The sequence below is a fragment of the Lepidochelys kempii genome, chromosome 1 (genome assembly GCF_965140285.1).
Source record: "Lepidochelys kempii isolate rLepKem1 chromosome 1, rLepKem1.hap1, whole genome shotgun sequence".
Taxonomy (NCBI): Eukaryota; Metazoa; Chordata; order Testudines; family Cheloniidae; genus Lepidochelys; species Lepidochelys kempii.
In genome coordinates, this window is record NC_136380.1 from 291413893 (window position 1) to 291438921 (window position 25029).

The 25029-nt window shown below is 41.0% G+C and overlaps 1 protein-coding gene across 5 annotated transcripts in view; it reads right to left on the reverse strand.

Annotated features, from left to right (window-relative positions):
• Positions 1 to 14203, reverse strand: part of RXYLT1 (ribitol xylosyltransferase 1) — a 31317-nt gene extending 17114 nt beyond the window's left edge. For 2 of the 5 annotated variants that reach the window (XR_012156772.2, XM_073327907.2), the window contains exons 1-5: positions 13858 to 14202; positions 11182 to 11352; positions 9822 to 9924; positions 4506 to 4820; positions 729 to 899 (exon numbers count right to left, since the gene is read on the reverse strand). Coding sequence is in view for 4 of the 5 variants with exons in the window: in XM_073327907.2 (XP_073184008.2) it covers positions 729 to 899; positions 4506 to 4820; positions 9822 to 9924; positions 11182 to 11352; positions 13858 to 14002 (905 nt within the window). In the remaining variant the exon portion in view is untranslated. Of the gene's footprint in view, positions 1 to 728; positions 900 to 2679; positions 2860 to 4505; positions 4821 to 9821; positions 9925 to 11181; positions 11353 to 13115; positions 13329 to 13857 lie in introns of those variants that run through there. The other 3 variants (XM_073327908.2, XM_073327910.2, XM_073327911.1) reach the window with 3 other exon arrangements.
• Positions 14204 to 25029: the final 10826 nt, after the last annotated feature.

Sequence of the window (25029 nt, forward strand, 5' to 3'; positions counted from 1 at the left end):
ACTAGAAACACCTCAACAGCCATATCACTCCTTCCTGCAGTCCACCCTTTCTCCGCTTAGAAACTGTACAAAACTTTATTATAAGTTTAAATAATCAAAGAAAGACTATTCAGATTTTTTAAAAGCATCTCCTCCTTTTTAAAGGGAATACCTATCTAATCCTGCCAAGGTTTCAGGTAGAAGTTGCTTCAGGTAGAAGCAAATTAAAAGTACCATTAGAACCTCTTTCAGTTAGTCAGAAGATCCGTTCTATGTCCCGAAGACAGAGAATGAACTATATTGTTTAGCTGAAGCCAGCATCTTTATACGTGGTTGGTGACGTAAAGTTCTGGTTTCATGTCCCCCTCTTCTGGTAGGTGGATAATAGCCACAGGATGTATGACACAGATTTTGAATACCCACTGCCCCTTCAACCAAAACCAGGTATGTGCGAGAGAAAACAGGACTGGCTGTATTATGTTAGATATTTCTTTTAAAGTATTTCAAATCATAACCACAATGTAAAAGTACTGCAGCAGACAAGGGGTTAAGGCATCCAAGATCTGTATGAAAATCTCAGCTCAGCAAGGTTAATTGTTTTATGTTTGACCATTGTCATTATTTATATTATTTTATTCATAACATATTTTGAAAGATGACAGCAATGATCTAGGCAAGGGGCTTTGAATAATTCAGCTTGCAAACTATACATTTACAATCATAAATAAATCGTAAATCATAGCTCTTACTGTTCTCTGGCTGCAATCCAACAGAGTTTATCAAGCCCGTCTTGTTTCAAAACTTCCATTAGGTTCTCCCTAGATGAATTCTTATACACAGTTCCTAAAAAATTACATAGATATGATCTTGGAGAACGTAGCATTGACCAGTTGGGCTCTACCATGGGGAAATTCCTATATCTGTAACAACAATGCATACATTAGATGTAAATATTTTTATGTCAAAGGAAAAAGATGGATCTTTGCACCAGTTCATGTTTATGTAGCAGATTTTAAGAACTGAAATAGCTTTGTAATCAGTTCCAATATTTAATTACTGACTGAATTAAAAAAAACAAAGATAGCCAAACACTGATGTATAATATTTATCATTATCCCTTTGTTTTTTTCCCAATTCACACCCTAGAAGATCCCTAACTTATTTTTGGACAGCACCAAGTGGAATTATGTTCACATGCTACAGAATGCTCGTCTAAAAGCATTCTGTTTCTATAGCAGCTGTTCTCAATACTGCCACTTATTTTGGCTGAAGTTGCTGGGTTAGTGGTTCCTTTGGAGTTGACATCTCAGTTATTTGAATCAGCTGAAAGCGTATGCTGTAAAAACAATGCCATTGGTATACTCCAAAATGAAAACTCAACCCTGTCCCTAAAACCTGTGCATCTTCATCAATTTAATCTTTGAATTCAACTTAAAGTCACTAATTTTAGTTATAACAGCACCAATGGTTCAGCTAAAGAGCTGGCACAGTTGTCTTCATTATGTAGAGCTAATTTACCGTACTTTTGTTTGTTTGTTTTAAATTGCATGTCCCTCTTACAGCTGTCACATTCTCAAAATTAGCTATGATTTTCTTTCTAACTTTGTTATTTTTAGAGAGTGGGTCAATAATACTGCTAGTTTCTCTTCTATTTCTATATTCTTTCTACATTAGTACATTAAGGAAACAATTTTGAAAAAACCATACATTGATCACAAAATTTTCCTAGTTTTAAAACAAGCCTTTAGTCTTACTCCTGGGAGAATTCTGTGCCACTGTGCATGTACAGAATTCATGTCCCCGCAGATTTCTTTGCTCCCCCAGAGAAAATTGACTTTCTGATGGGGGAAGCAAAGGGAAGCCATAAGAACAGTCACGTAGCCTCCCCAGCAGTATGTTTTGGGTGCCCAGGTCAGCCAGCAGAGAGGTAGATCACCGTGGGGCAGAGGGTGGGACTGGGGAAGACCTGGCTGGTGGATCCTATCCTGCACCGGGCTCAACTGCAAGTCCCGGCTGGGCTGGGGAGGACGGGACTTCCTCTTCCCCTGCACAGCATGAAGGGCCGGGTCAGACCCACCCCCAGATTTCTCCACTGGCTGCAGGAAGCTCTGCTCCCCCGCCTCCCCACTTCCTGCACCCATCACTTCTCAACTGCAGGGGAAGGGATCACTGTACAGGGAACTGCTCCCGCATCTGCCCAACCCCCAGACCTCCTCATACTCAGACCCTCCTGCCAAGTCTCACCCCCCAACACACACCCAGAATCCCCCCTGCCAAACCCCACTCTCCTTGCATCTGGACCATCCTGACGAGCCATCCCACTCGGATTTCCACCCCACTGAGTCCCAACCAGCTGCACGTGGTCCCCATCCCACTGAGCCCCACTCCCCCAGCATCTAGACTCCCTCTCTGGGCCCCCCACACCAAGACCCCTCTGCCGAGCTCTATCCCTCCTGATCCAGCTCCCCTCTCCCCCGCTGAGCCCCAACCCCCTTTACTTGCCCCCCCCCAGAGTCCCATTACTGTTGCACCCATAACCCCCCAACAAGACACTGTGCATTCAGATCCCCCCCCACACCTGGATCCCCAACTGACCCGCCTGCACCCAGACTGACCCAAACAGAACCCTCTCAACCCACACCTTAATCCCCCCCACACTGAGCCCCTCCACACTTGGATCCTGCCAGGCTGAGCTCATACCTGGTGTGCCTGACATGGAGGGGCAGGGCTATGGGGGTGTTTCTGGGGCAGGCCCAGTCCTTGTTCTGTGTCAGGGTTGGGTGCAGCCTCACCGCTGAGTCCATGTCCCAGGGGAGAGCTGCAGAGTGATCTCCCAGCTCTGTTCAGCCAGTGGCCTCCGCTCCCCAATGTCATGCTGGAGCCTCCACATTTATTTGACAAATAAAATTTGCAGAATTTTAAAATATTGTGTGCAGAATTTTTAATTTTTTGGTGCACAATGCCCTCAGGAGTACTTTAGTCCATCCTCACTTTCCTTGGCTCCTCCACTGCCTTTGGTACTGTTGATCATACGCACCCCTTCTGAACATCTTATTCCCCACTCCCACCCAGGACTTTCATGATTCTGTCCTTTCCTGGTTCCCCTGCTATTTTTTTGGACAGTAATCCAGCATTTCTTTCAGAGGTTCTCTCTCTAGGTTTCCTACCAGACTTTGTCTTTGTCACTCTCACCCACTCTTCATTTGAATAATTGCATCCGTTTACATGGCTTTAACTTCCACTTTTACATCAATGACTGTAAATCTACCTTTCCACTTCTGACCTCTCCCTCTTTTTCTCACCCCTTAGTCCTGCATCCCAACCTACCTCTAGGGCATTTCCTTCTAGTTGTTTCATTGTCATCTTAACATGTTCAAAATTGAATTATATATCTTTCCTTACAAACACTGGTTCTTTGCCACTGTGGAGGCTCCATGTTTACTTTCTGTCAATGGCATCCTGAGCAAATTTCCTTTGGTTACAATAAAACATGTTTTCTAATGGCCAGCATTGCAAATTCAACATGGATCTAAAAATTAAGCTTTCTGGCTTGCATTATCACTATTGATAATAGAGATTCTGCAGTTTGAATAGCTCTGTTAAGACAGGAGTAAGACCGGAAAGAATGAAGATAACTCTTCCATAGCTGTATCTACTCTACAACACTAACAGGATTAAAATGTAGTCTTGCAATAAATTTTTACATCTTACTATGATCCCAGAGTTTACCAATTACAAAAATGCAAGGGGTATCAAATCCCAGTTTACTAGCCACAAAAGAAAGAACCACCACCCCCAACATACCCCCAGGAAAAAAAAAAAAAAAAGCACAATCAATACATCCAAACTGGATTCCCTTTTTAAGCCCCAGGCCTCTTACTGAAGTGTCTCCAACTCTTTCCTGCAGCAGAGCTTTCCACAGACTTATCTCTGTAAAATCTCTTTTTATCCTGGAAAAGGGTCCCAGCCTGCCCTCATCTTAAAAGAGAGAGCAATCCATCACACTTACTTTTTGCCACTAAAATTGTAGTCTAGGCTAGTCTGGTTCTTATTATGTGTTCAGAGTGCCTTTCAGCACGAAAAAACATATAAGATGACTTGTATCGGCATATTAACATTTCTTCGCTAGTCATCCCCCAACCCAACTGTGGAAAGCTATATCATTTGTAATGTTGTTTAATCCTTATGTAAATGTTAATAGTTGGTAATGTCAGCAGATATGGCAAATTTGACTGTGAACAGTTGCAAGAAGCAAATTGAACACACTCGCTTTTAAAAACATAGCTGCACTTTAACTTCCGAATTATCTTTTGCCTTTAAAATTTCTGAAGCTTAATTTAGATAGTCAAAACCAGCAGCATGAACCAAAGTCACATTAACAGTTTTAGACAGAAATTATATAAAATGTTTTATATATAAAATGTTTCAGACATAAGGTTACAGATATAACTGCCAAAAACAATAGGCATGTACAGTTCATGCATAACTGATTCCTTAAGTGTAATTTGTTTATGTTTAACACTTACGTAGCTACTCCTAAAGGCCACTGGAAAATATCTTCTTCGTTTACCCAGGTACAGTCGTATACTACAAAAAGTAGTTCCACAAATCCTCCATGTCTTCTCAGGTATGGATGAATCCATTCATTGTTACACTGTTCACTTCCAAGCAGCACAATGGCAACATGCCTCAGCTTGCGAGTTTGTATTAAAGTTTGTGCATAATTCAACCACTGAGTGGCGTAAGTGATCTTTGCTTCCTCTCTTCCATTCAGAACTAGAACCACATTTTCAGCTTCTACTGAAAAGTATCCCGGTACTACGGCTGGACCAGTGATGAAACTGTGAATAATAAAACACAAGCACTTAACATCTTCTGAGATATGTTACCAACTTTCATAAATATTCTGTTTACTGCATTGTAAACCATCTGCCTGCAGTGTTTAGAGGTTTTGTTTCTTCATTAAAACAGACATTATGTACTGTGAAGTATCTTTGCTATTTTGATAAATTTCAGATGTACAGAGTCTAAAACTACAATTTAAACTTTATTAAAGCTCGCATTGGCCATTTACCTGAACAATAAAGAGATTCAAAATTAATTGCAAACACAGTATATTGCAGGAACGTCAGAACCTTTACTATAGTCAAATACTGAAAAGTCTTGAAAATCTGGATGAATCCATTGAAACCAGGCAGAACTCCCAGAATAATTAGTTAGGGTATGCTTCGTCATCTGTGAAATAGATCATAAACTTTTATTCTTTTCAAAAAGAACAGAATATAAAATACCACCATAGGGACTGAAAACCTTCAGTTTCATGTAAGAAATGAGAAATCTGTAGTACTGTATTATGACAGACACTACTATGAAAGGAAGGATGGTCCAGTGATTAGGTCACTAGCTTGGGACTCAGGAGAATAATGTTCAATGCTCTGCTCTATCACAGACCTCCTATGTGACCTTCATCTCTGTGCTTCAATTCACTACCTGTAAAATGGGCATAATAGCACTTTTCTAATGGGAAGGGGGATTGTGAAGACATATACATTAATACATTTTGAGGTACTCAGTTACTACAGTAATGGGGATCATTACAGTGCCTAAACAGATACTGCACTTCACCTTTGTTTAACCATCCAAAGGCCTGACCTTGCAAACACCTATGCATGTATGTAGTCTTATTGAAGTAAATGGGACAACACACATATGTGAAGTTAAACATGTCCATAAATACTTGGGTTCTGATCTTGCAAAGAATCTGGGAAGCAAGTTGGAGTTAATGTTCTAAAAATTACCAGAGTGTAACTTAGAACTGGGAAGGTGGGTTATTCTTAAAGTCAAATCTGACTATGTTCTCCAAAGTGTTTTTTTTTTAAATTTACATTTAATTTACATTTGCCTGCGTTGTGCAGGAGGTCAGACTAGATGATCATAATGGTCCCTTCTGACCTAAATATCTACGAATTTGAAAAGTTCTAGGGAGGTTAAATTATTCCTCTGAAAATTTTTGGGGTAGATATATCATGTCCTGTTATGCCACCATATTCTGCATCAGTGAGAACAAAGAAATACCCTGGAGTTTATTTACGTACCCATTTTAACTGGTACTTTGACAATTATGTCTTTAGAGTTAGTATTTTTAAAAAATACCCATATAAAAAGGTCTCAGTGCCCCACCAATAATTTACAATAGCGCACACACTCCCAGCAGCCTATAGACTATAATAATAATAATAATAATACATAAACAAACTCCATGAGCCAGCAACATTAAATAGTCAAATACAGATAAAAATTTATTTCAGCCAGCCAGTATATAAAAAGGAAAAAACCTCGGTATTCCCACATCACACCTAAGAACATACCCTCATTCTTCCCCACAAAATCCTATCAAACATACAGATTTTGTATTGTGACTGGAAGTCATCAAGTTTGGGCTATTTCAGATTAAGGAAAAACAGACTAATCATAGATAGAAGGAGAGAATTCACATTTTTATACTTGATGCAATAGGTTATAATTAACCTATCCCAATTTTTGATTTTTGCTGTATTGGTACTTTCACTTTTTAACTCTGTATTTTGGAAGTATCTGAATAGGTTTTGCTTAAAACTGAGATTTTGCAAACTCTTCTCCTCTAAAGAAGTTAGGATAATCTGGTTGCACCCAGAAGACAGCTTATTTAAATGCCAGTAAAGAAGTCCTTTCTCCCAATGAGACAGTTTCTTAATATCTATGTAAATTTGTTAAGTATTATTCACCTGAAACTGACAGATAATTTAAAGAAGAAAATGTTTTTAATCAGTCAAGATTCTAAAAACCCATCCATAAGCGTAGCAAAATATTTCTTATCACTAGTTAAAGCCAAGGCTTGACAAATATTCTCTTGTCCACACCAAATAGGAAACTTTTCTGGGAGACTGACATCAGTTTATACAGATTCTAAGTTTTGGTTTTTAAAAAAGATTCTATTCATGAAAAGAACCTTCCAAACTTCCATTCCATTCAAAGATAAAAGGATGCACCGCTGTCTGCCTGAGTCTGCAAATGGACAGCTCCTGTACTGCTACTCAGAGCTTTCCCAAGGTGCACTAGCATCACTCAGAAGGCATTCAGCCACTTGCAGGATCAGGCTTTAAATGCATACTTTGTACTGAAGAGTTCTCTTTCTTTAAGAGTCATAGAAAAGCCATTCTGAGCATTAAAAGGCTTAAACTAACCACTATTATTACACTACTGCAAAGCACTAAGGGTCAACCTTTGTAAACTGACTATTCTAAACAAAGTGCTATAATAGGTTAGACAAGTCAAACTTAAATAAGGTGTAATTTAAAAAAACCCAACCTTATATGATACTACTTGGAAGGATGGCATTTTATGATTCACAATGAATCCATCTACCCTGAACTTGCTATTTCTGGCAATTCTATAGATTGGGTTAAAGCAAAGTACAACGACAGCAGGAACACACAAATTCTAAAGAGAACCTTACTTTAAAAAATACTTGTGAAAAACAGCAAGAGTATCTCAAACCAAGTTCACTAATTTTATCATAAAAAGATGCTGTAAAAGAGCAAAAATACTCACTTCCATGAAAACACCATTCGCTTGATGTTCTATTTTATGTATATGTTAGGGATAGTTTAACAAATTTTAAACACTGATGTGCCAGATGAAGAGCGCTGTTACATTTTACTATACAAAACTCAACACATTGCCTTTATTATTCTACCTTGCCTTTATTACATTCAGCAGTAATGCAAGGGGCAGCTTGTATCCTGCAAGACATTGGCTTCAGCAGTTAGCGTGATGCCTGAAGCCTATGAACTTTGGCACAGATAAATGGCCCAACAGTAACCACTATGTTTTGGGGAACCGGAAGTAGAGCGTAAGGGAGAATTTTGTCCAGAATGACATCAGCCAACCACAGAAACGTGCTAACACCAGCTTTTGGAAAGTTTTGGAAAGACCATCCAGTCATAAGAGTGCCATACCAATTAACTGATGTATAGGATAATGAGTTCAAATCATTAATATACTAACCTATAGAAGAAGGGCAACTCAACATCAGTAGACTGAGGAAATACAAATAAGAAAGAGGGGAAATACCCCTACTGAATATGCATTACACATAGGGGTGTCAGCGTAATGTATTATAAAAGTTACGTCCCAGCCTGTGGGCAGTAGGAGAGAGAGATGTATCCTTGGGAGGTGCCAGAATGATGCCCACTGGTGAAGATGAGGAAGGTGATGGTGATGAGGAACATAATGGCTAACATTTCAGCAAGAGATGGTGTGAATATGGATGTGCCGATGTACTTTCTGTATTATTCTATCTACCTTATTGAGCTGAAGTGTTTGTGACTGTGCATTTTTAAAATAGCCAACTGCAAAGTCAAACATTTAGGAACAAAGAATGTACATCACACTTAAAAGATAAGGGAGCTGTATTTTGGAAAGCAGTGACTCTGAAAGTGACCTAAAAAGGTCATGATGGTCAACTGAACATGAACTCTGGGGGCGAAGAGGGCAAAAATGATCCTTGGGTGGATAAGCCAGGGAATATCAAGTAGAGGCAGGGAGGTGATATTATCACCACATCTAGCATTAGTGAGGCCATTTTTGGAACATTGTATCCAGTTCTGGTGTCCGCCTTTAAAGGGTTCAGAAAAGAGCAACAACAGTTAGTCAGGATCTGGAAAAACTGCCTTACAGTTTGAGACCAAAGAAGTTCAATCTATTTAGTTTAACCAAGAGAAGATTAAGAAGTTACTTAATCAAAGTCTTTGAGTACCTAGGTGGGAAGAGATTTTTGATAGCAAGAGCCAAGAGCTGGAAGCTGATGCTAGACAAATTCAGACTAGAAATAAGGCATAATTTTTTAAAAGTGAGGATGATTAAATACTGGAACAACTTACTTAGGGACATGGTGTATTTGTCTTCACTTAGACTGGATATCTCTGTGAAATATATGCTTTTGCTCAGTTATGGACTTGATGTAGAAATTACAGGGTGAGGTTATATGACCTGTGTTATAGGGGAGATCAAACTTTATCATCATAATGGTTCTTTCTGGCCTTAACACCTATGAAATTATTAATATCACTTCTACAAAGATAACTAGTGTAATATTAGGCCTGGTGAATTTCTCTTGTGGATCATCAGGTGTTTATTTCAACCTACATATATGATTTTATTTTAAAAAGTGACATGGCCATATTCTGTCATGAAAAAACCCCCAAAACTTTTCTAAACTGATGAATTTCACCCTGTGAGACTATACCTCAGATCAAAGGGTCCATGCAAGGCCCTGAACATCACTTAAGCTCTTATGTGGGGGCTTAAGTGGTGCATAGGTCCTTGGGCAGATGAATAAAGTTGTAGAGACTACAACTGTAATCTGTAGGTGGGAAGAGTGGCCACAGAAGAGGGTGAATTCCAACCTTGCCAGCTTGCACTAAGTTCTCTGCACAAAGCCTACTCCTTCTGACTTTAAGCAGTGATGGACAATAGGATTGTTCTTGTAATTTCTAGAAATTACATTTTAAATTAAACATCAAACTGTCATACAGAACATATTTAACACAAGGTCTGAAATTAAGTATGGCAATAAATATGTTCATGGTTGGTCAGAATGAATTACCAAAACAAGCATTATTGTTATACCATTTACCTTTATAATAAAGGTAATTTATTACCATTTATTAAAATATTTACAGTTGTTGGAGTGGAAGGGATAAAAATATACAACTGGACACCTTTTCCTACAGTGTTTCGGCTTTCAACACAGAGACTGCTAAAGTCAACATAAGAGAAGGTCAGTGTCATGCAACTGGTACCTGAAATGTGTTTTTCCTCCCTTTATGCTTCCTTCTCTCCACTGAGCAGTCACATCAGCAGGTTCAAGCAGACCTTCAAGAATATGTTGCCAGAGGTAAAGACCTACACAAATAATGAAGAGCTGCTGGAGTACTTGGTGCACACATGGCATCTCTTGTCTACTGTAAAAATCATACCAAAAGAAATTTTTCGGGAATTGTGTGGCAATGATGGTGAGATGTGGGTGTCAAATTTTCCTATTTAACATGGACTGGTTGCTCCACCCCCCAAAAATAAACAAACCCACCCCCAATCTTTGGAATTAGAAAGGGAGGATTTTCTACATCAGGCCAACATTTGGGCAGTTATTTTTTAAATCGTAGACAGTGTCCTGTTAACTGCTGGACAGGAAAACAAAAAATGACTGTGTAAATATCATATTTGTTAAAATGTTAAGCATTATCAGCCTTAAGACAAGTACATTTGTCACAAGATGACTGGCCCCTTTAAGAAGCAAGGGGGTCCAGTGCACCTGGACTGACTACCTGCAGCCCAGTTGGGCTTAAGGGAAAGCATCTGTACCCTATAAAGGCGGACACAGCTGGCTGGGGGGTGCCGGGGGAGGGAGACTAAGCCCACACGACACACTCCACAGCAGCTCCCCATTCCAGGTTTTGTGAGATGGCACATGGAGCCTCAGCTCTACTCAGGTCCTACCAGCCCATGCAGCCCTCACCCAGTCTTGTGGGACAGGAGCCTCCGCTGAAGGGTGAGCAGGGGCAGGCTCACTTTCCAACTCTCCCCACTACCCTGGCCTCCCCCCTGCACTGGGAGGGGATTAGGGTTGCAGTACTAGGGCAGAAGGTGGTGTATATATATATAATGATGGGTCACAAAAGAAAAGACAATGTAGTTGATGAGTAGTCTTAGTAAAAAGTTTGGGAAGGGAACCAATCTGCACAACCCACATAGTGTTTCCTTTTCTCAACTTCTGATCTAGAAGTCAGCATGAAAAAGTATTGATTAGGACTCTTCAGGTTTTTGTATCACACTATGTGCTCTGGAATGAACAATGCAACACTATGTAATTTGCTTGGGATAATCCAGCAAAGAGTTCCTGACAGCAGTATAGGATAAGAAAATGATCAAAGTATGACAAAGAACTGAAGTTTGTTTTTATTGTGTTGTTTATACAGTTCTGAATAATAAATACTTATCACTTATACCAGGCTTTTCATCCATAGATAGCACAGTACTTTAAACAGGTAAGCAAACACTGTTATACTCACCTTTACAGAAAGGAAAAGAGAGACACAGAAAGGTTAAGGGACTTGCAAAGGTCACTTAGCAGTATTAAACATATTAATCACAAATGCTTACCAATGGCTGCTTTACCCCAGATCTGCACTTTAAGGTCTGTTTGTTCTTGCTGGGATTTCATATTTTTTAACATTTGAAGGTTAGTTTCATATCTCTGCTGTGAAGCAATCTGCTCATTTTTTTCATCTCCTTCCCAAGGATTCCATTCTTCATTTCCCAAAGAAGAGCGTTCTGTGTTTAAAAGACACACATTTTGCATTAAGAACCTCAGGTCTACAAATCTACTCCTAATTGTTACAGAAATAACAGGTCTCTTTTTAGTAGATGTTTTCTAAACATGCTTATGCCCAACCATGGCTATAGCATAGCTTACATCTACGCTCATTGGGCTAGTCTACAGTGACAAAAATTAGACTTTTAATTCCCCACAGGTAGCAATAGTGGAAGCTTTAGTGTAGACAGGGCTCAGGTCTGCCTGCGCAGTATTGGGGCCTACGTAGTATTGGGGCCTACGTTTGGACAGCTCTGCTGGGTATCTATGGTGCTACCACAATAAATAGTGAATTTTTTAATCCAGGGCATGAGGAATTTTCTTTGTGGAAGTTCCTGTAAGCAACTCCTGCAATGAAAGATTGAAGTGGGGTGGGGGGAGAGGGAAGAGAGACAGAGAGCGCGCGAGAGAGCGGGAGACACAAAACAACCAAGACAGACCTGTATTTTCCATATTATAGAAACTATATTCAAGACTCAGGAAATATGCATTTTCCACCCAGGTGACTGATGTGCATAAAGTTTCGTCTCACTGATGACAAAATACAAAAAAACTGTCACCAAAGTTAGGAGAGTGACTAGCTTCAGAAGCCAGAACACTAAAAAGGCCTGTATTTAATCATCTGAATTGATGGCTAGATTAAGAACGACTGTTACGACAGTAAAGCCTCACATATTCAAAACAAATTGGCCCTAAAAGGAGAAAATTTCAGAACAAACCGGCACCATGGATCATGTACATGCCATCAAAGACGTGGACCTTATCAACAAAAGCTTCATTGTGCTGCAGGCATTGTTGGATCATATTAAAGAAGTTCTGTATTAAAATCACAAAAGAGTTTGATTCCCCATATTTTAAATTCTAGGGTATTACTAATTAAGAGGTCTCTTGGTTTTTGGTACTGTTTCTCTCCCTCTATGTGTGAAACTTGCAAGCTGCTAATTGTGTTAGTACATTCTAAGACAGAGTCTGTTCTCAAAGCAATTCACAGAGAGAGAGTCTCAAAGCAATACTCTAACAACAGAAACAGCACTCAGAGACTCCCTGCCCTTTTGTTGTATTAACAATTGTGATTAAAATAGAGATAGAGGATGTATGTGGATGGATGCTTGGTGTGGATAATAACTGAATGATCAGGGAGGTGCCAGCCTAAGAATCCAGTGTCCATTGGCTGAAGAAGGCGTCAAGTGGAAATAATCAGAGGACCCCCAGAGGGCAGACTGGAATCCAACAGCCTCAAGAATGGGAGAACCAAAGAACAAGATAACATCTAGCAGCACCGAGCCACCAGGAATGTGCTATCTGCTGATTGATTCAGCAACAGCATGATGAAGCAATTCCCATAGACTGGCATAGGAAGAAATTCCTATAAAAACAGACTCTAAAAAGTGAGAACTTTGGGGTCTGATTCTGCAAACCAACTTCCAGGAGCATCAGATGAGCATCTGACAAGGCCCTGCTCCCTCCTCATGTCCAGGCCACCTGGCCAGTGGCTTGGCATGAGCAACTCTAAGGCTGGTAACTATGATAACCACCTTGCAGAACCTGTGTGTGTGTGTTTGTATGAATGAATGTGTGAATAAATATGAGATTGAATGTTATAGCTATAACTAACTGCTTACTATGATTCTTTCTGTATTCACAATAAATGTGGTATTCTGCCTTTTCCCCTTTAATAAGATCCTGCTGGTTTTTATTTTATTGGTATAACAGCATTACTGACCTTTACTGCTGAAGAGCGAATTCTTCCAAGCGTAGATATAAACATACACCGATTTTTAAGCAGGTGCCTCCACTCAGACCTTATGAGTGGCTACCAGCTAGGGTGACCAGACAACAAATGTGAAAAATCGGGACAGGGGGTGGGGGGGTAATAGGAGCCTATATAAGAAAAAGACCCCAAAATCAGGACTGTCCCTATAAAATCGGGACATCTAGTCACCCTACTACTAGCTAACCCTCATCAACCCAAAAGGCTTAGCTTAGCTGGCTGCCCACTTCTCCAGCTTGCTACATAAGCAGCACCTCTTGCCACGCCCGGGTGGGAGCAAAGCTTCTCCTCAACCCCTTTGTATTAAATTCATGTACATGCCATCAAAGACGTGGACCTTATCAACAAAAGCTTCATTGTGCTGCAGGCATTGTTGGATCATATTAAAGAAGTTCTGTATTAAAATCACAAATGAGTTTGATTCCCCATAATCCTGCCTAATCGCCAGGAGCCTCCCGGGGGCTTGCCCCGCAGTGGGCATTAGCAGCCCAGTTACCAGCATCTCCGGGCGCCAGGCCCGGCACTCGGGGCGGGTATGTCACAGGACAGGAGCCGAAGGGGCCGGAAGGGACCGCAGCGCCCCCTCACACCGCCCCTTGCTAGATAGCAGCAGCTGGCGCCCAGCGCTGCACCCGCTTCCCTCCCGGGCACGCGTGACAGCGCAGCCGCCGGCCGGGCCCCTGCGCCGCGTTACCTCTGCCGTGCCGCTGCCGCCGGGGGCCGCCCCGGGAGGCGGGCGGGCGCCGCGGCCGCAGGAAGACGCTGTAGGCGGCGTAGAGGGAGAAGAGCAAGTAGGCGGCCAGCAGCGCGGAGCAAAGGCGCTTCCGCGTGGCCCGCATCCTGCTGCAGCCTGCAGGCCGCTGGCCGGGCTGGCCAGGGCCCGCCTCCCGCCCCGTCACGCGCCAGCGCGGGGGCGGCTGCTGCTGCTGCTGCGGCGGCCCCCGCCTGCCTTGGGTCGCGCCGGGCCGGAATTGGTCCAGCCAGCTGCGGGACTCTCCCCCCCGGTGCGGCGGCCCTCCAAAACCCGGGCCCGGCCCTTGGGGCCCTCGCCCGCCCCCAACAGAGGGCAAGTTCCTGCTGCACAAAGCAACCGCAGGAGCATCCCGGCTCAAGAGCCAGATCCTGGGCTCTTGGCAGCTTTGGGCCGTTTGAATTGTACAACGCAGAAAGCAAGGGGAGCCACTCCTGCTTGCCTGGGAAAGTCTGACACCTCCTGGTACGAAATCCCTGGAAAAAGAAACCTGAATCATAGTTCCTGGATCTTGCTGGATCCTGATATATTCTGGCCCCAACCACCACCATCTACAGTGTAAGTAGAGAAAAAAAGAAAATGTAGCAGCTCCTAGAGCGCCAGAATATCCAGACCCTGTTGCAAATTGGTCTATTCTGCTGTATCCAGCCTAATTAAAAGAAAAATACTCCTGACACACAAACTAAGGCAACTAATAGAAAATAAAAGGAGTACTAGTGGCACCTTAGAGACTGACCAATTTATTTGCCACTAGTACTCCTTTTCTTTTTGCAAATACAGACTAACACGGCTGCTACTCTGAAACTTAATAGAAAATAAGTCTAGTTGCTTCTATTCCACTGCAAAAAATCCAGGCATCCCTGCTCAGTAATCACAGTAAAAACATTTCTAGCCCTTGGAGCCTGGTGTAGCCTACAAGTTTTGACCTCAAGCCCCCAAATGGTATTGTCAAAATATATCAGGATGGATTGCTGATCCTACTTGGTCAGAAAAATCCAGGCTCCTGGCAGATGGACAGACCACTCTCCCCCAAAGTCCTGCCCTGCTTTTCTGCCCTCTCTTGCTAAATATCCCTCAGCTGTTCTCCCTCAAGCAGTCCCTTGCCTTCATGAGTCTTCACCCTTTATCCATTATGAATATTATTTGTATTACAATAGGATTGCCTACAGGACCCATAGTGTTCTGTGCTGTCTATACTCCTAGTAAGTGATGGTCTGTACCTGAAGAGTTTACACTCTAAATAAACAAGACAGCTTAAGGATGGGAGGGAAAACAGAGGGACAGAGAAGGGAAGAAACAAACCCACGGTCGCAGAACAGGTCAATAGCTAAATTGAGGATAGAAACCAAATCTCCTGGTGTCCAGTCTCGTATCCTAGCCCCAGCTCTCTACCATGTGCACCTAAGGGCACTGCCCTGTCCTCTTCTCCCACTACCTCTATACAGTACCAACAGCAATGGGAAAAAACAGGTAGTAGGCTCCCTGCAGGCTGTAGAAGAAAGAAGTGGTGGCTGAGACATAGATTCTTATGAGGATTGTAAATTAAGCCAATAAGAACCAGCCATTGGGCAGTAAAGGGAGTTAAGGCCAGACCCGGGGCATGAGGCAGCTCCAAACTACCCCAACTCCAGGTGAAGCAGGGAAATAAATTCATAATCATGCCCCTGTCCCACACAGTGGTTATTCACTTAGTTTTATTGTTGCATCCGATGAAGTGAGCTGTAGCTCACGAAAGCTCATGCTCAAATAAATTGGTTAGTCTCTAAGGTGCCACAAGTACTCCTTTTCTTTTTGCGAATACAGACTAACACGGCTGTTACTCTGAAACCTTAGTTTTATTTGTTCCCTTGGTTCACCTGGGGATGGGGTGGATGGAGCTCCCTCTGCTGCGTGAAACCTCGGGCTTGTCTCTTGCTCACTTCCCTGCCCAATGGCTCCTCCCCACATACACAAGCACAACAATGAGCAGAAGTACTGAAGGAGCCTCTTGCGGGGAGGCCAGCCCAGAGCTGCCAACAACAGCCTCTGGTGACCATCAGTAGAGCAGAATTCATGAACTGAGAACAGGTCTCAGCAGTACCATGAAATTGTGATAAATTTACAGAGATGGATGGCAACTCTGAACACAAAATGAATGGACTCACTTTACATAAAAAGTTTGTGTGAGGGGTCCTTGAGCATCCGCACCATCAGTCTCCACTTCTGCAGCAGAAAATCTCCTTGTCCCTTTAAATGCTCGTGATCACTTTATATTGGTTTGTGTTTTCATGTCAAAGAAACAAACTAGAAATATTTTTTTTTAAAAAAGCTGAGCTTCTCCTTTTGTATTTTGAGTTCTCAAAGTCAGGGTGAATATAAGTTGAAGGGGATGCAGTCATGGGTTTTGAGAAGCCCAAAGGCTGTCTTTGAATACATGCATCAAATAACTTATATTAAAATAACAAACAACATACATCTTTACTAGCTGCAGTCTATTACTTTTTAGTGCTCTTTTCCTCAAACTTTAAGACACACACTGAAATTATTAATTGACACATTTAAAGTACTGTGGTAGTACCCAAAGGTACCAATCAGGATCTGGACCCATTTGTGATAGGCGTACAAACACATATTAATGAGAGCCACTGCATTAGGCTATTCAATAGTCTGCCTCAATCTCTCCTATTCAAGTTGTTCCACTAATTAAAAATTAATTGGACCAGAGAGAGAGTTAGAATGACTCTATAGTCTAGGTAGCAGTTCTCTGTTCAAATCCTTTCTCCTTGTCAAGTAGTGGGGGAACTTGAACTATCCTTGTTCCAAAGAGTTTACTATCTAATTTAAAACAAAATGTGACAATGAGAATATAATAAACAATGGGAAGGAAGGGGAAAGGAGGATGTGGGTCATGTGGTTACATAGGCTTGCAAAGTGCACAGCTTGATGGATCTGAATTATTTAAAAGTTCCCGCCCCCCCACTGACATAGTCATCATTGGTTCACTGATTTCTTCTAAGCACCATAGCAGAAAGGCATCTGCTGAATGCCTATCTTCCCTGGTTTGTGAATGAGTAGGGAACTTTTACTGCAAAAATGTAGGCACTATGTGAATTTACGTGGCTACTGAGTTTAGCTGGAGTTTTGTGGATTGCTGTGGAGCCAAAACTGGGACGTAGGTGCCTAAACCTGAGACACAGATATCTAAGTCTGGGGTTTAGCTGCTTCGGGCCCCAGTTTACTCATTTATAAAATGTTTATAATATCTATTTACAATAGTATTGTGAAGTTTAGTTAATATAAAATGCTTTACATTATGAATGAAAAGTTCTATAAAAAGGTGGGGAAGATTTATTAAAAAAGTTTAATACAAAGGATTTCTAATAAAAACCTCTGGGTTGTCAAATAAATGTCAAATGCCCTCTCAGTTATATGGCATGAGAAATTAAGGGCACCATATATAAAAAGATATTTCTGTTTGATGTTAAAGGTTTCTAAGAAAACTTGCATAGGACACTGGTCATTTAAATGATGTAACAAACAGGAATGACAATTGTTCTGAAGAAATATTCATGAATATATAATATAATTTTCAGAGGTTTGTGTTCCCCCTTCTCCCTAATGGCTACCCAGGCTTTTCAGTCTGCATTTCATCTCTGAAGGTGTGAGTTTAATTGTGACCAGGAACTCAAATTAAAATTAGCTCACCAAGCCAAGTACTTCTCTGATTTGCACCCCCAAATCCTTTTGTGTCCTTATTGTGTCATTTAATATCTCTATCTCCTGAATTCATAGTGTACTTTCTTACCTAAATCCTTGGAATTCTATGTCAATCACACATCTCAGGGAGACATAGACACTATTTACAATTTATGTACCTTCATATAATGAAATACGGAAATCTTAGTAGGAGTTCAATTCAAGTGCATGTTTCCACAGTTGTTATTGGTGGAATAGTTTTTTACCCCCCAATATTATTTATAATGATCAGTTACTCACACCTTCTTGTCAACTGTTTGAAATGGGCCACCCTGATTACATTGGCCTCATTACCACTACAAAAGTGATTTTTCCTCCCTTGGTATTCCACTGTTGAGAATAGCCCACTTCCACTTTAATTGAATTGTCCCATTAGCACTGACCCCACCCACTTGGTAGGCAACTCCCATCTTTTCATGTACTGTGTATATATACCTGCCTACTGTATTTTCCATCCATGCATCTGATGAAGTAGGTTTTAGCTCACAAAAGCTTATGCCCAAATAACATTGTTAGTCTCTAAGGTGCCAGAAGGATTCCTTGTTGTTTTTGCTGATACAGACTAACATGACTACCACTCTGAAACCTGTCTTTTAAATACCTTAGTTCATTTCCAGCAAAAGCCTCAAGCTACTGTGTGATTCAGTGGGATTTCCTGTAGGGAAGACACTGGCAGAACTTGAGGTCCCCTCCATATGCACCCCTTGACACGCAATTATTTGCCGCTCCTTCTCTTGTACATGATCATGCAACTGAATAGAACGGTTTTGGATTCTTTATGATAAGGCAGTTTATGGGCAATGTTTTATATAGTGAAAATGAACCTAATCCTGTTATGTAGAATCTCCTTGGGAAAGAATCTTTCAATTGTCTACAGATGTGATGGCTGTAAAAACTGTTACCACAACTCCAAATCATGACAACATCCAGCACAAGTACTATAATGTCAAGTAGTTTGGGGAATGATGTACTATAATTATTTCTTATAATTTCTGATCAATGTGCTTAAATTGCAGCAAGGGAGTTTTAGGTTGGACATTAGGGAAAACTTCCTACCTGTCAGGGTGGTTGAGCACTGGAATAAATTGCCTAGGGAGGTTCTGGAATCTCCATTATTGGAGATTTTTAAGAGCAGGTTAGACAAACACCTATCAGGAACGGTCTAGATAATTAGTCCTGCCACAAGTGCAGGGGACTGGACTAGATGACCTCTTGAGGTCCCTTCTAGTTCTATGATTCTGTGAGTCAGTGATCAATGCAACCATAAAGGAGACATTTTTGGTGATTACATTGGTGAATTAAACTTTTGAGGAAAAGATTCTCCTTAAGATGATCATTCCTGTGTGTGGCTAGAATGTTCCCAGAACTAATTAGATGGGTTCTATTTTTCATGTTGTCATAAATATAAAGGGAAGGGTAACCACCTTTCTGTATACAGTGCTATAAAATCCCTCCTGGCCAGAGGTAAAACCCTTTCACCTGTAAAGGGTTAAGAAGCTAAGGTAACCTCGCTGGCACCTGACCCAAAATGACCAATGAGGGGACAAGATACTTTCAAATCTGGAGGAGGGGGTGGGGGAACAAAGGGTTCTGTCTGTCTGTGTGATGCGTTTGTCAAGAACAGATCAGAAATACAAGCCTTCCAACTCCTATTAAGTTAGTAAGTAATCTAGCTAGAAAATGTGTTAGATTTTCTTTTGTTTAATGTCTGGTAAAATAAGCTGTGCTGGAGGGAATGTATATTTCTGTTTTTGAGTCTTTTTGTAACTTAAGATTTTGCCTAGAGGGATTCTCTGTGTTTTGAATCTGATTACCCTGTAAGATATTTACCATCCTGATTTTACAGAGGTGATTCTTGTACCTTTTCTTTAATTAAAATTCTTCTTTTAAGAACCTGATTGATTTTTCATTGTTCTTAAGATCCAAGGGTTTGGGTCTGTGTTCACCTGTACCCATTGGTGAGGATTATTATCAAGCCTTCCCCAGGAAAGGGGGTGTAGGGCTTGGGGGGGATATTTTGGGGGAAGACGTCTCCAAGTGGTCTCTTTCCCTGTTCTTTGATTGCAATGCTTGGTGGTGGCAGCATGCTGTTCAAGGACAAGGCAAAGTTTGTACCTTGGGGAAGTTTTTAACCTAAGCTGGTAAGAATAAGCTTAGGGGGTCTTTCATGCGGGTCCCCACATCTGTACCCTAGAGTTCAGAGTGTGGAAGGAACCTTGACACATGTAAACACTCATCTCCTTAGAAGTGAACACAGTTGTTCCCCCAATTTAGGCTTTAATGCTCTCAACTGTTCACTATGGAATGGAGCTTTCAAGAGATGTGGTTAACACAGAGACTTTTTGGAGTACCTATAGAATTTAAAGACATTGGACTTGACCCTTCGCCAAGACCAAACTACTCGGCACAGCAGGGGTTAGTGCATATGTGGCTTCACATACCTTCGTGGTTCCCTGATTGTAGGGCTGTCCAGAGCCACTTCAACCCACGCATAATTTAGTGCAACTCTAGGGCTACTTTAGATTATGGCAGGCTGCGCACAGTCTGAGAGGCTTTTCTGACAGCTAGGGATTATGAGAGCACAGTGGCACTCTTACTACTCAGCCACATCAGGGTGCTGTGAGGTGGGTGTGAAGTTTTGGGGATCACCTTGACCAGTAAAGGATTGTGTCACCACCTGCCTTGTAACTTTGAGTGCCTTAATGCTATGCTGCTATGGCTCAAAGCCCTAGTACCAGTATCTACCCTACAAGCGTAAAGGTCTCACCCTGGCTGCCACTGGCCTAGTTACTCCTTGCAGGGTGACCTCAGCAACCCTTTTGGCCCCAAGTCTCTCCAAATCCAGCTATCCTAAGTTCTTAACTACCAGACACTCGGATTTTTTCCCTCCTTTTTTACCCAAAGGAGTGAAACACGTCCCCAGTTACCAGTTCACTTTGGGGGACACACTCCACACAGTTTGCACAGAGACCTGATTGGGGTTAAAAAGAGATCAAGGAAAGGTTTATTTAATAGAAATACCACTGATTCAAAGACGAAACAGTAAAGGGAAGCAAACACACAAGTTACACAGAAAATATAAAGATGCAACCTCAGGTTTTACATTATACATTAACCTTTTCTAATAAAAGTTACCTGTTGCCTTTGCTCAGTTTCACAGCATGCCACCTAGCACTAAAGGGGATGGGTAGAATCTAGTGTTCACAGACCCCTGCCTTTAAAACTGTCCCTCAGTTCTGTGTGTCCTTCATTTCAAACCCCTTTCCTTTTAATAGGGTTTGCAGGGCTTTTTTTCTTTCTTTCTTTGTTTCAGACTATGGTAATTCATGGTGAGGGAAATTCCCTCCTTTTAGTTTTCCCAAGACTGGGGTTCTCTTTTCAGTTTGAAGTTGTTTCAGTGATACTCCTGGGGGAATTCTGCACCAAAAAATTAAAAATTCTGTGCACAATATTTTAAAATTCTGCAAAATTCTGGATATTTTATTTGTCAAAATAATTTAAACTGGCATGATTATATTGTTGTTTTGGTAATTTATTTCAAAATATCTGTCAGAAAGTATGTCTAACAATACAGTCCCCCCCCCCCCCCCCCAAAAAAAAAAAAGATTCTGGTAATTTTTTTTGGCAAATAAATTCCTTACTAGGCATATTAATACAGAACTTTGAGTAATTCATTTAAATTACAATACAGAACTGTATTTCCTGAACCTGTCAGAAGCAGTACAAAGGCTTGGGGGAGTCAGGGGGAAAAGAGGAACTGAGGGAGAGGGAAGGAGCCTGGAATGAACGTGGAGGGTTGTTGGGGGTGGGTGGGAGAAGTATGGAATAGGGTTTTTCTGGGGGGCAGGGGTGGGATTGTTAGGGAGTTGTGGAGCCTCCCCCATGCAGACCCTGGCTGACCCCAAGCCTCTCCCATTCAGTCAGGCAATTCTCCCTACAATGGGGAAATCCCTAGGGGACCAGATCTATCAGGTTTCCAGTTACTTTGCACTACTGGAGTGGCAGAAAGCAGCTGTAATGGTATTTATCCCAATATTCTTTGAAAAGAAAGAACTGATCGTAAGTCCAGTTCATTAACTAGTTAATATATTTGTACACCCCTTTGAAACCAGAAAACCTGATGTGTTCAAGTCTGATTATTAATAAGTAGGGCTGTCAAACTATTCAAAAAATTAATCGTGCGATTTAAAAAATTGACTGTGCAATTAATCGTGCTGTTAAACAATAGAATACCATTTATATAAATATTTTGGATGTCTTCCTCATTTTCAAATATATTCAATTATAACACAGAATACAAAGTGTACAATGCTCACTTTATATTTATTTTTTATTATAAATATTTGCACTATAAAAATAAGAGATAGTATTTTTCAATTAACTTAATACAATTACTGTAGTGCAATCTCTTTATCATGAAAGTTGAACTTACAAATGTAGAGTTATGTACAAAAAATAACTGCACTCAAAAACAAAACAATGTAAAACTTTAGAGCCCACAAGTCCACTCAGTCCTACTTCTTGTTCAGCCAGTTACTCAGACAAACAAGTTTGTTTACTTTTGCAGGAGATAATGCTGCCCGCTTCTTGTTTACGTCACCTGAAAGTGAGAAGAGGCATTTGCATGGCACTGTTGTAGCTGGCGTTGCAAGGTATTTATGTGCCAGATATGCTAAATATTCATATGTCCCTTCATGCTTCAACCACCATTTCAGAGGACATGCATCCATGCTGATGATGGGTTCTGCTTGATAACAATCCAAAGCAGTGCAGACTGACGCATGTTCATTTTCATCATCTGAGTCAGATGCCAGTAGCAGAAGGTTGATTTTCTTTTTTGGTGGTTTGGATTCTGTAGTTTCCGCATCGGAGAGTTGCTCTTTTAAGACTTCTGAAAGCATGCTCGACACCCCGTCCCTCTCAGATTTAGTAAGGCACTTCAGATTCTTAAATCTTGGGTTGAGTGCTGTACCTATCTGTAGAAAGCTCACATAGGTACCTTCTTTGCGTTTTGTCAAATCTGCAGTGAAAGTTTTCTTAAAACAAACAACATGCAGGGTCATCATCCTAGACTACTATAACATGAAATATGTGGCAAAATGTGGGTAAAACACAGAGCAGGAGACACATAAGTCTCCCCCAAGGAGTTCAGTCACAAATTTAATTAACACATTATTTTTTTAACAAGTGTCATCAGCATGGAAACATGTCCTCTCGAACGGTGGCCAAAGCATGAAGGGGCATACGAATGTTTAGCATATGTGGCACGTAAATACCTTGCAATGCTGGCTATAAAAAGTGCCATGCAAACGTCTGTTCTCACTTTCAGGTGACATTGTAAATAAAAGAAGTGGGCAGCATTATATCCCGTAAATGTTAACAAACTTGTTTCTCTTAGTGATTGGCTGCATAAGAAGTAGGACTGAGTGGACTTGTAGGAGCTAGCGTTTTACATTGTTTTTGAGTGCAGTTATGTAACAAAAAAATCTACATTTGTAAGTTGCACTTTCCCGATAAAGAGATTGCACTGTGGTACTTGTACGAGGTGAATTGAAAAATACTATTTCTTTTATCATTTTTACAGTGCAAATATTTGTAATAAAAATATAAAGTGAGCACTCTACACTTTGTATTCTGTATTGTAATTTAAATCAATATATTTGAAAATGTAGAAAAACATCCAAAATATTTAATAAATTTCAATTGGTATTCTGTTGTTTAACTGTGCAATTAAAACTGTGATTAATCGTGATTAATTTTTTTAATTGAGATTAATTTTTTTGAGTTAATCGGGTGAGTTAACTGTGATTAATTGACAGTCCTATTAATAAGTGAATTGGATGGCCCCAGGCCTCTACCACTTAGAGACAGGCCACCCCTGTTACAGAATGAAATACAGAAATGAACTTCAACACATCTAAAGGTCATGAAGGAAGGCAAAAAGCATCATGCAAATAGGATTGAAATAAGGACTCAGTGAGATCAGAATCACCAGAATGGTAAGGTGTAGGCACTAGATCAGTAAACCAGGTTAATTATGAACTCAGTAAAGAACCACATCTGACACAGAATCAAAAGAGCACAAATAGATAGTTATTGTCCAACAGTAGAAACTTTGCCCATTACTACAGTGCATCACTGTGGTGCCAATAGCAATCTGAACCCCTTTCATGTAAATTTAGCCAGGATCTAAAAGATACTGTTATTAGTTTAAGTTTAACCTTCTCACTTCTTTTTTGACCCTGACACAAATGTGGGCAATATTAATCTACTGCAGAGAATAAGGGTCCTGTAAAACAATCAATGCAGGGTCATACAACATTCTGTTGAAAAATTAGCACGGTGTTTAAAAAAAAAAAAAAGAGGTAGTGAGAGATCATTAGCAAATGAGGGATCTCTTTTCTTGGCTCAGGTCATTGCTGGTGAAATGTATGACAAAAGTTGGTGGAGTGACAGCATTGCCAACTCTTGTGACTTTTATGTAAGTGACAGGATTTTGGCTAGGCTATTGGCGGAGCCAGTCTCGCAATGACACGAGAAACTCCAGACCTATAGTGAACTTTAGCTGATAGATTACTCTGTATCAAGAAGGGCACAAGTGGGGTAGACAGCCAATCAGATCTCTTCCCCCTCTCCCTTCAGCAACCTGAAGCCATTCTCACAGAAGGGAAGTGGGGTGGAGGGAGCAGAAAGAGCCCAGGAGCTCAGGGCAGTTCTGGCTGCTCCTACACCGCAAGAGCAGCAGAGGGCACTCCTCTGTTCTTCCTTCTCTCCCTCCTTGCACCCCTGGCCTGGGAAAGAGCAGAGTGGGGTGAAGAGCCACTGGAGCTGCCCCTGCAGTGTGGAAGAGGGAGACAGAGGATCTTGCTGAAGGACACCCCCCCCCCCCCCCAAAAAAAAAAAAAAACGTTGTGAGGAGTAAAGATGATTCCGTGAGAGTCTTCCAATTTACTTTAATGGGTTTTGGATTGGGCCTATAGGCCCAGATTTTTAAAGCAATTTAGACATTGCTGTGCTCAGCACTGCAGTGCCTAACTGATTTAGGACCTTAAAATCTTTTGAAAACTTGAATTTAGGCAGGCACTGCAGAGCCAAAACTCCATTGGCAGTCAACAGGACATAGGTAGACTTGGCAGAATTTTTATTTTTCATCATTATTTTGATGGATAATGTCTGTTTATTTCTATTTTTCTTATTTTTACCAAGTTAAATGTTTACAACTGTGAGAACTTGGGGGGGGAGGGCGGGGTCCAGACAATTATTTAATGAGAGTAGACATTGAGATTCAAGAAGCTTTAGCATTGTTGAAAAAACAAAATAAACAGTATATAAAGTTCCCAAGCAGCATTTCTTACTTTGCCTATCTAAATTTTGATCATC